The sequence below is a fragment of the Tachyglossus aculeatus genome, chromosome 3, assembly GCF_015852505.1.
Source record: "Tachyglossus aculeatus isolate mTacAcu1 chromosome 3, mTacAcu1.pri, whole genome shotgun sequence".
NCBI classification, from domain to species: domain Eukaryota; kingdom Metazoa; phylum Chordata; class Mammalia; order Monotremata; family Tachyglossidae; genus Tachyglossus; species Tachyglossus aculeatus.
Window position 1 is genome coordinate 49109397 of NC_052068.1, and position 13568 is coordinate 49122964.

At 39.6% G+C, this 13568-nt stretch overlaps 1 protein-coding gene across 2 annotated transcripts in view; it reads right to left on the reverse strand.

The window, feature by feature from the left end:
* REEP3 (receptor accessory protein 3) overlaps positions 1 to 13568 on the reverse strand; it is a 118339-nt gene that overhangs the window by 35380 nt on the left and 69391 nt on the right. For both annotated transcript variants that reach the window (XM_038743530.1, XM_038743531.1), the window contains exons 3-4: positions 837 to 913; positions 137 to 257 (exon numbers count right to left, since the gene is read on the reverse strand). In XM_038743530.1, coding sequence (XP_038599458.1) covers positions 137 to 257; positions 837 to 913 — 198 coding nt within the window. The remainder of the gene's footprint in view (positions 1 to 136; positions 258 to 836; positions 914 to 13568) is intronic.

Genomic DNA, 13568 nt, shown 5'->3' on the forward strand with positions numbered 1-13568 from the left:
GAATTCTAGTGTAAAAAAAAGGCACAGGGCCTATTTTAAGTCTACAAAATGTATTATAAATTAATAATCTATCAATTCAAATTTTTAAATAAAACATTTTAAAAAGTTATTGGCAAAAATGCTATTTGCATCTTACCCTTTCCTTTGATGAAAGAAGTGGATGAAGAAATTTCCTATATATTAAACTTGCCCCTCTTGTGTATGGAGACAGAAGCCAAACAACAAAGGCGATCTTAAGTTCATAATAGAGTGGAAACCTGCCAAGAGTTGAGAAAACTTTCCAGTGAGACTAAAATTCAATTATAATAGGATATTTGCTAGCATGGTTAGGTTTTTAAATATACCATGAATTGTACATAAAAGTCCTCTAGACTGTAAGCTCGTTGTGGTCAGGGAATGCCTGTTTACTGATATAGTGCACTCACCCAAGTGCTAGTACAGTGCTCTGCACACAGTAAGTGCTCAATAAAAATGACTAACTGGAGTCTGAAATACCAGCTGTACATAGTAACATCAAAATGACAGAGTACTTACTGAAAATGGAATTAAATTTAAGATACTAAATTTTGGGAGAAGGACTTTGAATAAACTAGCTTTTCCACTTGTATTTCCTCTAAAGGGTAATTATAAATTCCACATCCTCCATTAGTAGTGTCTATCTATTAGTGAAATTTTTTACATGATTTGTATCTAGTCCAATGTCTGAAATTAACAAAATGAACTAGGATTTTGGTTGGTTTGCTTGTAATACAAAAGTAAGCTTGGGAAAAGAAGATAGTTTATCAAATGAGCCATTAGGATCCTGAAGAAAAATATTTAAGCTATAGTGAACTTACCAAGCAACTGTAAGGTCTGCCAATGTTTCGATCACAGTATAAAGAGCAAAAACAATCCAGTACATCATCCATCTAACCTGAAAGAACAAAATGTATATTTCATCACTGTTGGGTAGTCCTGGAATTTCAGCTTTGTAGGAAATCCTAGATTTCTATTTCAAACTAGATTTTCTGAGATGAAGTCCTAGAAAGCCCCAGTATGCCAGACCTCTGGTAACTTTTAAGCAAATTAGATCACTCTGTAATGTTCACCCAACACAGAAGGCTATTCTTAAATAGTACTGTCAGTTGAATAAGAGGTGAGAGTGCTTTCCCAATTCGATCTGATTGTGTAGTAGCCCCAATCATATTCAACCTAGTCTAATGTCATTCTTCAGGATGTGATAAGGGAACTGGACACTGGTGTCAGAATACCCTTCCAACATAACAGCCTACCAGCATTATTGAAAGTCTTTAACATGATCACTGTAGGATTATGACTGTGCTCTGGAGAACCATATACTAAAAGGATTATAAATATTGATCAACCTCTTACCAAAAGGCAATTATTGCCTTGGACAGACTATAAGCTAATGGCCACCATGGTTAGAGAAGCAGTGTGGCCTAGTGGAAAGACCAAGGGTCTAGGAGTCAGAGGATGTCGATTCTAATACCAACTCTGCTACATACCTGCTGTGTGACCTTGGGCAAGTCATTTAACTTCTCTGTGCCTCAGTTTTCTCATGTGCAAAGTAGGGATTCATAACCTATTCTCTCTCTTACTTAGACAGTGAGCCCCTTGTGGGACCTGATTATCTTGTACTTCTCCCAGTGCTTAGTACAGTGCTTGGCACATAGTAAACACTTAACAAATACTACCACTATTATTATTATGATAATAATAATAATAATTACTGTTAAGATTATATTCCAGCTTGGACCCAGAAAACCCTGCAATTAACAACGAAGGACTTCTACCAAAAATCTAGAAGCTATGACTGCTACATAAACAGCATGGTATCTAATAATGGAAGGATAACAAAGTAGGGAATCAGATCAAGAAGGCCTTTGGGAGAGTGAGTTTTGAAACAATTGAGAATTACACTGACTATCAAACCAGAGGTCTGCTACTCTCAAGTGGTGTCCAACCCTGTACATAACTGCAAGACCTAGAAGGCACTTCTCCAGCACTTTCATAATTGTCACAAGCCTAGGCAATATCAACTGGCAAGACAATATCAATATCAATCAGGGCTTGGAATTCCACCACCTCACCAATATGGAGGCACTGCTCATTGCAACGGAGCTCTGCTGCCAGGATAAACATATAGATCCTTTAGTTTTGAAGGTGCCACAAAAGACGGTAAGGTACTGTGAACGGTATGTGACTATATGGCTAATAAGATTGCTATAAGACGAGCAATCCCTTCTGTTTCATTTGCATAAACAGATTGCTAAAAGGAGTCATTTACTGTAAATGATCCAGTGGATGCATACATGGCTGGAAAGACTCCACCATTTGTCCTCTGTGTGACCTTGGGCAAGTCACTTCATTTCTCTGGGCCTCAATTAACTCATCTGTAAATCAGGGATTAAGACTGTGAGCCCCATGTGGGACATAGACTATGTCCAATCTGATTGGTTTGTACCTACCCCAGCACTTAGTAAAGTACCTGGCACAGAGTAAGTGCTTAACAATTACCACAAAAACAAACATAAAAGCAAAAGACACCCCACAATGGAACCAATAGTCCTGAACACACTGTGCTGGCATTAATTTACAAAGTAATGGATGTGCTATCAATCAATCAATAGAATTTATTGAACACTTACTGTGTGCAGAACACTGTACTAAGCGCTTGGGAGAGTACAGTATACCAGAGTTGGTAATCATGTTCCCTGCCCGTACAGTATGGCGGGAAATACTTTTCTCTAAATAGCTTTGCCTCTTAATATCCTATTATGGACCACTTGTGAATTTATCCAAACCCTACTTGAATCTACTAACAATTTCAGCCTGCACTTACTAGCTAATAATAATAAATAATGATGGTTTACTATCTGTCATGCACTGCTCTAAACACCGGGATAGTTACAAACTAATCAGGTTGGACGCAGTCCCTTGCCCACATGGGGCTCATAGTCTTAATCCCCATTTTACAGATGAGGTAACTGAGACACAGCAAAATGAAGTGACTTGCCCAAGGACACGTAGAAGACAAGTGGCGGAGCTGGGAACCCAGGTCTTTCTGACTCCCAGACCCCTTCTCTATCCACTAATAAATAAATAAATAATAATGGCATTTATTAAGCGCTTACTATGTGCAAAGCACTGTTCTAAGCGCTGGGGAGGTTACAAAGTGATCAGGTTATCCCACAGGGGGCTCACAGTCTTAATCCCCATTTTCCAGACGAGGTAACTGAGGCCCAGAGAAGTGAAGTGACTTGCCCAAAGTCACACAGCTGACAACTGGCAGAACCGGGATTCAAACCCATGACCTCTGACTTCAAAGCCCACGCTCTTCCCACTCAGCCACGCTGCTTCTCCAACACTATGCCATGTTGCTTCCCTCACGTAGTACAAAAAGAAATTTTGCTGGTTTCAAACTCACCATCTTGAAGCTTCAGTGCGTGCCCTCATCCTGCTGCTGTGGAATTTGGTGAATAATAATTATAAGTGGGCCCTGTCCACGCCCTCCTACATGACTTTGTACCTTTCAATTAAGTCTCTTCCCAGCCTTCATCTTTCCAGGCTGAAGAGTCTAAGAGTCATATATCACTCTGTCTTCATATGCAAATTCTATATGCATTAGCTCTGTCTTCATATGGAAGCTGTTCCATCTCTCTTTTATCATTTCTTTTGCTCTTCTCTGTACCACGTCCAGATCTATTAAGTCTTTCCTTGGAGGCTTACGATTAGCAACACAAAAATGCATGGGTCACTAAATACAAGTTTTGAAAGAATGCCAATGACATGGTAAATACTCCAGGGTCATTTTGAGACCCATCAGATAACGTTTTATACCTTTCCCGGATATGTAACACAGAAATGAGAAATTAAACAACTCCACATGTCACTAATAATAGGGACAAGTACACTGTAGAGAGAATAGAATAACAAAAGCCAGGGCAATTTTACCACATATGGTTTTCTTGTACCACAGGCCTGAAAGAATCACTAAAGGGAGTAAATACAAGGTAAGTGACATGACAAAGAAGCTATACTATTGCTCTAAAACCCCTCTTAACTACCTCTCTCAAAAATAATACTGCAAAAACTTTCTTGTCTGATTGATTTTGGTATAAGAGATAGTACACGAGCCTGAGAGGCAGAAGGTCATGGGTTCTAATTCTGCCCCTACCACTTGACTGCTGCATGATTTTGACCAAGTCACTTCACTTCTTTGTGCCGCAATTACCTCATCAATAAAATGAGGATTGGGACTGTGAGTCCCACGTGGAAGAGGGACTGTTTCCAACCCAATTTACTTGTATCCAGCTCAGCATTTAGTACAGTGCCTGGCACATTGTAAGTTCTTAACAAATACCACAATGATTATTATTATGCTTAATGTGCAGAATGGGCTTATACATTGAATAAAATTCTCATATGATCTTTTTCATTTTTTATAACATTTGCATATTGTATTGGAAAAAATTAAGAAAAAAGTGTCCCTTCTTTTAACTTCAAGCATATTTAGAAAGAGCCATTATGAGGAAGAAAGTTTTTTTTTCTCTACCCTGCAAGTAACTTCTTAAAATTTACTTTTTAGAATTTCATATTTTCCCAAGAGGGCTTAAAAATACTTCCTTCCTCCATTCAAGAGATTACAAGTACTTTTTTTTCTGAAGTGCTGAACCAAGATTATTTTTTCATTAATCTTTATTTAAACTAAGAAATTCTATATGCATTAGCTTTGTGGAAATAAAAAAGGCTTGAACTAATCCTCAAGATACTAATATGTAATTACATAATGTTATTAATGTGTTCTAGATGAACAGACTCAGTCGCTTAACAATTTGCATATGTATATTTATATAAAAAATAAAAAAGGTTTAATAAAGTGGTGCAACAAAAATTAATACACCCACAGTAAAACATACTAAACTACTGCAGTGCTCTGTACACATTAAGCACTTGATAAATACTAATACTACTCTATTACAAAGTCTGATTCATTATTAAAGACAAGTGTGAGTAATTTCTGCTACCTTCAGTTTAGTGATTTTTACAAGCTAAAATGTGAACTTTAAAATCAGAAAATCTGAAATTTCACCTGCTGATTTATAATGCTTCAGGCATTGAACAACAAGCGAACTTAGTTTATAAAATGTTCAAATAGTTGTCTATGGATAGGCTTTGTTTTAGGAGGAGTACAAAATACTTCAATGGAATTAGATCTCAACATGAATGTTTTATTTACCCACCATTATAGTGATCCCTGAGTCTAAATTTCACAACCATCATTATTGTGATGAAAAATGTATCTAATACAGATCTTAATAATTTTGCCTCTTTTTAGGAGCGGTGTATAGTCAGGACATTTTCTATTTCATAATTCTTATGCAATTTTTTTTATTTTTCTAGCAAAAGCTTCAACAGAGAAAATAGTGTGTGAACCAAGTAAATAAATACCCTGGATTATTTCAATAGTACAGGATTTTTCCAGAAGATTGTCAAGCCAGAGCTCCCTAGTCAAATCAGAGAACATCATACATATTTGAGTAACTGCTGTGTCAGAAGCACTGCACTACAATTTTGGAAATATACAAAAGAATTAAAAAACAGGAATTTTTTTATGGTGTTTGTTCAGCACTTACTATTTGCCAAACATTGTTCTAAGCGCTGGGATATTATTATTGTTATTATTACTATTATTATTATGTCATTTGTTAAGCATTTACTATGTGCCGAGGACCATTCTAAGCGCTGGGCTCTCCCAGTGTAATCAGGTTGTCCCACGAGGGGCTCACACTCTTAATCCCCATTTTACAGAAGAGGTAACTGAGGCACAGAGAAGTTAAGCGGCTTGCCCAAGGTCACAAAGCAGACAAGTGGCGGAGCCAGGATAAGAACCCATGTCCTCTGACTCCCAAGCCTTTGCTCTTTCCATTAAGTCATGCTGCAGTGACAGCAGCACTTGCTGGGAGAGGATGAGGAGAAGGGTAAAAACTTGATGATGCAGTGGAGCGATCAAAGATGGGGAGTTTATTCAATTAATCAATCAACCATATTTTTTGAGCAGTTAATGTGCACAGGGAACTGTAATAAGCGCTTGGGAGAGTACAATACAACAGAATTGGTAGACACATTCCCTACTCACAATGAGACAAGTGGTGGAGCTGGGATTAGAACCCACATCCTCTGACTCCCAAACCCGTGCTCTTGCCACTACGCCACACTGCTTCTCTAAATAGATACAAGTTAATTAGGCTGAACACAGTCCCTGTCCCTCAAGGGGATCACAGTCTTAGTAAGAGGGAGAACGGGAACCTAGGATTCAAGCATCTCAATGATTCTTGCCTTGAGAAGCTTACAATAAAAGGGATGACCCCGGTAGGTAGGCACCTATCAAGAATAGAGGTGATAAAGGCTTCCAAACTAGGAGGAACTAATTTATTCTATCACTATTGTAATTTTATTTGACATTTTTGCTAGACTCTCAATATGACTGGAGCAGCAGATACCTTTTTCCTCAACGATGTTTATCTCACAACAACTTGTAATTTCCAATCTATACAAGTCTATTCATTTCCTTCCAAGGCCACCCAGAAACTTCAGCTCACTTAGAATGCAGAAGTCATTTTGCTTCATGTGAATTGCATAAAACAGGTTCAACTGGACTTCAAATTAGTAATTATATCAATCACTTTTAAGTGCCATGCGTAACTGACTTTGATTTACGAAACTCAATATTTTGGGTTTCTTTTACATTTGTGCTTGTCTCTCTCTTTAATCAGTTCTGATTTAACAGAAATATACCAACCTTCTTGATCATCACTTTATAGTTTAGAAGAATTAACACATTTTTTCATTATGACAACTTCTATTATAGTTATCCAAATGTACTTCATGTTCACCCTAAAATATATCTTTAGAAGGTATAAGTTAGTATTAATTGGATTTTTATAGAGCGACCCATAGGAAGGATTGTTTTATCATTGTCAAAAAGATAGCTGAAAAGACAAGAAATGAAGGATAGAGTTGAACAATCATTTCCCTGGAGGAAAAATAACTTCGCAGTTCCTAAGAAACTGGAGCTAGGATAGGTTTTCTTTCAGTACTTTCATAAATCACCTGGAGGAGGGACTGTGAAGAAATCTGCCTTTTCACAAGGATTATCCATTCACTATGCAGTGGTGGCCAAAAAGACCAGTAAGTAGTGAAAAAACAGATAGCCTAAGTTCACCATTATCTAAAGCCATGGACAGCCACATCTTGACGATTGTAGACAAATCTGGTTGTCATAGTTCAGGACAGAGAAAACAACCTAAAAATGGTGTTTAGAAAGGCAAACCAAAGGATCAGGGCCACAGACCAGTTTCCATGAAAAGGAAGATCAAAAATATTAGGACTCAGATTGCAAAGAAGGAAGACTGAGGAGCAATGTGAGTGATCAAAGTCCACAAAACCATGAAAGACGTGTATAGTATACATACAGAATTGATATTCAGATTCCAGAATGTGAGAAATATAGGTAACCCATAAAAACTTTAAGGTAATAAGTTTAAAATTAAAAAGGTACTTCTCTACATAGGGAGTAGTAAAGCATTCAGGACGAGTTTCCCAAAATTACTATTCAGACAAAAAATATCAGTAGGCTGAACAGATGTTTAGTGACTTGGTTTTATTCTAAAATTTCAATGAGTTATGACTACTCAAACTACATTTTTGGTTAAAATATACGGTTTTAAAGCATATCCTGGAATGAGATTGTATACTGTTAACACTTAGAAGGGAAGGAACACGTTTCTTATTACTAAATATCTAGTTCAGTGCTTCTTTCTTAGTAGGCATTCAGTAAATACCATTTAGATGCCATTTAATACCATAGTAAGTGCCATCACCTCGCCCCCTCCCACCTTACCTCCCTTCTCTTCTTCTACAGCCCAGCTCACACTCTCTGCTCCTCTGCCACTAACCTCCTCACTGTACCTTGTTCTCACCTGTCCTGCCCTCGACCCTCATCCTCCCCCTGGCCTGACCCAGTCGGGTCCGCGGGGCTGAGGCGATGGCGGGCGCTGGGCTATTCCGTGTCCCCGGCGGCGGTGGTGGTGGTGTCCCACACGCCTCGGCCCCCCGCGAGAGGATGGGGGCGTCTCCCCCGCCTCCCCGCCGCCCTCCCTGCGGCCCGGGCCCGGCCTTGGGGCTGCTGCTGCTGCTGGGCCTGCTGCTGCCGAGGCCGCCCGCCGTGGACGGTGTTATCCCTCTAACATTGCCCTATTACACCGTCCAAGCACTTAGGACAGTGCTTTGCACCTAGTAAGCGCCCAATGACCTTCCTCCAGGACAGGAGGCCTTCCCAGACTGACCTCCTTCCTGTCCCCCTCTCCATCCCCCCATCTTACCTCCTTCCCTTCCCCACAGCACCTGTATATATGTTTGTACATATTTATTACTCTATTTATTTATTTATTTTACTTGTACCTACCTATTTATTTTATTTTGTTAGTATGTTTGGTTTTGTTCTCCGTCTCCCCCTTTTAGACTGTGAGCCCACTGTTGGGTAGGGACTGTCTCTATATGTTGCCAACTTGTAATTCCCAAGCGCTTAGTACAGTGCTCTGCACACAGTAAGTGCTCAATAAATACGATTGATTGATTGATTGATTGGAATGCCCTCCCTCTGCACATCAGCCAAGCTAGCTCTCTTCCTCCCTTCAAAGCCCTACTGAGAGCTCACCTCCTCCAGGAGGCCTTCCCAGAGTGAGCTCCCTTTTCCTCTCCTCCTCCCCATCCCCCTGCCCTACCTCCTTCCCCTCCCCACAGCGCCTGTATATATGTTTGTACAGATTTATTACTTTATTTATTTTACTTGTACATATTTACTATTCTGTGTTAATGATGTGCATCTAGCTTTATTTCTATTTATTCTGATGACTTGACATCTGTCCACATGTTTTGTCCTGTTGTCTGTCTCGCTTCTAGACTGTGAGCCTGTTGTTGGGTAGGGACCGTCTCTATATGCTGCCAACTTGTACTTCCCAAGCACTTAGTAAAGTGCTCTGCTCACATTAAGCCCTCAATAAATATGATTGAATGAATGAATGAATGAATGAATTTAAGTTCCATTTTCAAGTGATAATGCGATGGGTACACTATGGCTTGAGTGTATTTCAAATTCTTTTACAGACAATCCAAGAGAGGAACAGGGAGGTAATTATAAATTGGAAGGAGACAAAAAAACCTCAGTTAGAAAACCTCTAATGATTTACTTGCTCCCCTTAGACTATAAGCTCTTGTGGGCAGAGAACTTGTCTAACACAGTAAGCGCTCGATAAATAATTGTCTGTTGATTGATTTAGTTGGATTATGGGGACTACCATTTGCTCAATGACTTAGAACTCAGAACTTGTTAAGAGGGCTCCTAGATCTTTCCCTTAATAACTCTGACTGTAGAAAAATGTCGCCTGACTCTCCCATTTAAAGTGTCCATTGAGGAATAAGAAGTGATGATAGCATTTCAAAATAGTACTACAAGAATCCTAAAACTGGTGGTAGTTGTAGCAGCTGAAGCATATGTACCTTTTCAAAGAGCAGCTGGGTAATATTTAGGCTATTGCTAGATTTACTATTGCTAATAAATCTATCTGTTGCCTACATAAGTGGCCCACCTTGAAGAAATTGCCATTTACTGACTGCTGTTTCTAAAAATAAGCATAAAAATTAGTTTTAAAAAACCTCAGTATTCTCCATCTTGGTTTTCATAATTATATTTTAGCTATGACAAATGTTGTCTTAAAGACAAGAGCAGAAAAAATATATGTTTAGAATTTTTCTCCATCAAAACACTCCACAGAGAAGCAGTACAGTCTAGTGGAAAGGGCATAGGACTATTCCTAAGCCCATTATTTTCCTGCTGGGTGACCATGGGCAAATCATTTAACTTCTCAATTTCCTCTTCTATAAAATGGGGATTAAATACTTGTTTTGCCCTCTCACATTGCTACATGTAAATGTATAATAATAATAATTATTATGATTAAGCACTTACTATATGCCAGGTACTGTACTAAGCGCTGGGGTGGATACAAGCAAATCGTGTTGGACACAGTCCCTGTCCCACATGGGGCTTATAGTCTCAATCCCCATTTTAAAGATGAGGTAAGTGAGGCACAGAGAAGTGAAGTGACTTGCCCAAGGTCATACATCACACAAGTGGTGGGGCTGGGATCAGAACCCATAACTTTCTGATTTGCAGGCACATGCTCTATCCACTACACCAAGCTGCTTCTCTATTCTGGGAGTTCTAAAGATGTAAACAAGACATAGTCACAGCTCCAAAAGCTTTCCATCTGAACACAGGATGAACATATATTTGGAGCATACTACGAAAATCAAATGGTTGAAAAAAAGCCTGACCCAGAAAACTCTGGAGTTTGAGATATTTAGGAAAAAAACTACTCTGGATAACTTTTTCTCATTTCCACAGAACAGAGATCAGGGAAACCCAGATCCCATTTCCAAAAAGGGCAGACTCCAGGTCAAAATGGAACCAAGCTTCCCCACATTCTCCTCCAACCAGGACTCTGGCCAGAAAGTATGCAGAAAAAAAAAAGGTGATCTCTTCACTTTAGTAGCTCCCTATTTTTTTCCACTGGCACCCATACTCATCAAATGGCCTACTCAGGCAAAACCATGTTGCAGTGACCATTGTGATGCTGTGGGCAGGGAACGTTTCTACCAACTGCATTATAATGTACTCTCCAAGCTCTTAATACAGTGCTCTGAACGCAGTAAGTGCTCAAGAAATAGGATTGATTGACTGGTCACAATGACTGTGCTCCAGGATTTTGTTTTTGGTGATTTTTGCTATATGATTTTATTTTCATTATGGCTCACATGAATGGCCAATAATAATAACAATTTGGAACTTGTTAAGCGCTTACCATGTGCAAAGCACTGCTCTAAGCGCTGGGGTAGAAATAAGCTAATAAGGTTGGACACAGTCCCTGTCCACATGGGGTTCACACTCTTAATCCCCCTTTTACAGATGAGGTAACTGAGGCACAGAGAATTTAAGTGACTTGACCAAGGTCACACAGCAGGCATAAGTCAGAGCCAGTATTAGAGCATAGGTCCTTCTGAATTTCAGGCCAAGAGGGGACTTGCCTAGAAAAGGTAGTACTGTGGGAGTTCTTATGGCACACTGTAAGAGATTAATCCAGTTAGAGGGGCTCGGTAGCATATTTTGAGGCTGTATTCTTTCCTTACCGCCTCAACATAAACACAGGCACACTCATGCACACACATGCGTGCACGCGATACACACGCGCACCCCTGATTACAGTGCTAAGAGACTTGGTCATTTCACAGACGCACATAATGATGTCCTGGTGTCTGGCGTCTCACAAAAGACTTTCCATTTGGAGTCTCCAGTGACACAACAGGTCGAATCTGTTTGTCCCTGAGTGGTCACCTAATTCTGTTGCTCAAGGTTGGTTCTAAGCCTGCTTCTCAACAGGATCCCTAGAACGGAGGTTGCCTGAGGGCAGGGCACTAAGTTGAGATGCTTACTGCCACAAAGAAATGGGTGTGCTCAAAACACTCCACAGAGAAGCAGTACAGTCTAGTGGAAAGGTCATAGAACTATTCCTGAGCCCATTATTTTCCTGCTGGGTGACCATGGGCAAATCATTTAACTTCTCAATTTCCTCTTCTATAAAATGGGGATTAAATACTTGTTTTGCCCTCTCACAACGCTACATGTAAATGTATAATAATAATTATTATTATTAAGCACTTACTATGTGCCAGGTACTGTACTAAGTGCTGGGGTGGATACAAGCAAATCGTGTTGGACACAGTCCCTGTTCCACCACCGTTGTTGAAGTCAGAGGGGTCTCACTACATAGGAGTAAATAATAATAATAATGTTAAATGCTTATTAAGTGCCCAGCACTGTAGTACGTGCTGGGGTAGATACTTGAAAATCAGGTCAGATGCAATCAATCAATCGTATTTATTGAGCACTTACTATGTGCAGAGCATTGTGCTAAGCACTTGGGAAAGTACAATATAACAGGGTTGGTAGACACGTTCCCTGCCCACAACAACAGCCTCTTGTTGCTCATTAGGAAGGAGAACATGTATTTTATTCCCATTTTACAGATGATGAAACAGACATAAAGAGGTCAAGTGACTTGCTCAAAGTCACACTGGTGGAGCCAGGATTAGAAACCAAGCCAATCCTCAATCACAGCAGGTGTTCAATAAATACCACTGATTTCTAGTAAGCTAGCAGTTAGGATACTACAACATTTCTGTATTCTGGCAGTATGGCCTGATGCTTCATTTCTTATCAGTACTATCAAAGTTATGTGGACCTTCTTGATTCACTGATGATTTGAAAATCTTTATCAGTGTACTGCGAAGGTAAAATGGTTGCTATATAGCATGCAGCTTTGTATTATCAGAGAAAATCTTCGTGTGTCCAGAATTCCAAGTTAGGACTAGTACATACACTTAGTCTTCTACACAACTGCAGTTAGTCAATAGTTTTTTTGCTTCTCCACACTGGTAGCACTCAATAAATATCACAGATTGATTGATGCTGCTAAGCAATTACATTTCAAAAGGCTGTAACCAAGAAATGGAGTTAAAAACACCAATCAAACCTGACTGCCAAACAGCAATACTGGATCTTACAATAAGGAGGAAAAAGCCAATTTATATTCTTCCATTTTTCTCAAACCTTTAGAAAAAATTCCAGGACTCCTTCCCACAGTGGAATACAATGGACATATGGTGAAATATGACTTGCATAAGGAAAGGGGATTTAAGATTAGCAATTTGAAGGTTTAATACAGAAAAACAGCAAAATATACTCCTTTAAGGAGCAAGTCAATTTCACTCTAAGGTAATATAATGAAGTACATTCACATAAAGCTCCATTAGTTTCTATGGGAAGCTAATGATCTGTAGCTAACAAAATATAACTCATCCAGGTTCCCTCCAATTTTATCAATTTCTACTGCAGGCTTTTTAAAAAAAATCCAGGGTAAACTTGGGAGTTCTAGACTGTAAGCCCACTGTTGGGTAGGGACCATCTCTATATGTTGCCAAATTGTACTTCCCAAGCGCTTAGTACAGTGCTCTGCACACAGTAAGCACTCAATAAATACGATTAAATGAATGGGTAAAAACCCCCCAACAGATTGTGATTTTCTACCTGAAGTGTTCCCTTTATGTCTGCTACTTCTTTCCTGCTCTCTTCCTTCCTTTCTCCCCACCTCCCCTCCCCATCACCTTTCACTTTAGTGGCTCAACACCCAGAAGCTGTCCTGAGGGTGGTAATCCACAGAAAGAGAGACTGCCTGCCTGACACAGTAGCCAGGAGTACAATACCACTTTCCCAACTTTTCCTCCAGCTAAGCTTTTACTCTGTGAGCATGCCCCAAAGGAAGACCTATCCTGCTTAGTACCAATCACCCTGCCCCTACCAATGTCACCCCAGTGCCTCCACTTGGAGAAACTGTTTGCCTCTTTTTGCAGGGGTCACTTGGAAGGGAGGATGACCTTAAAGATAAATA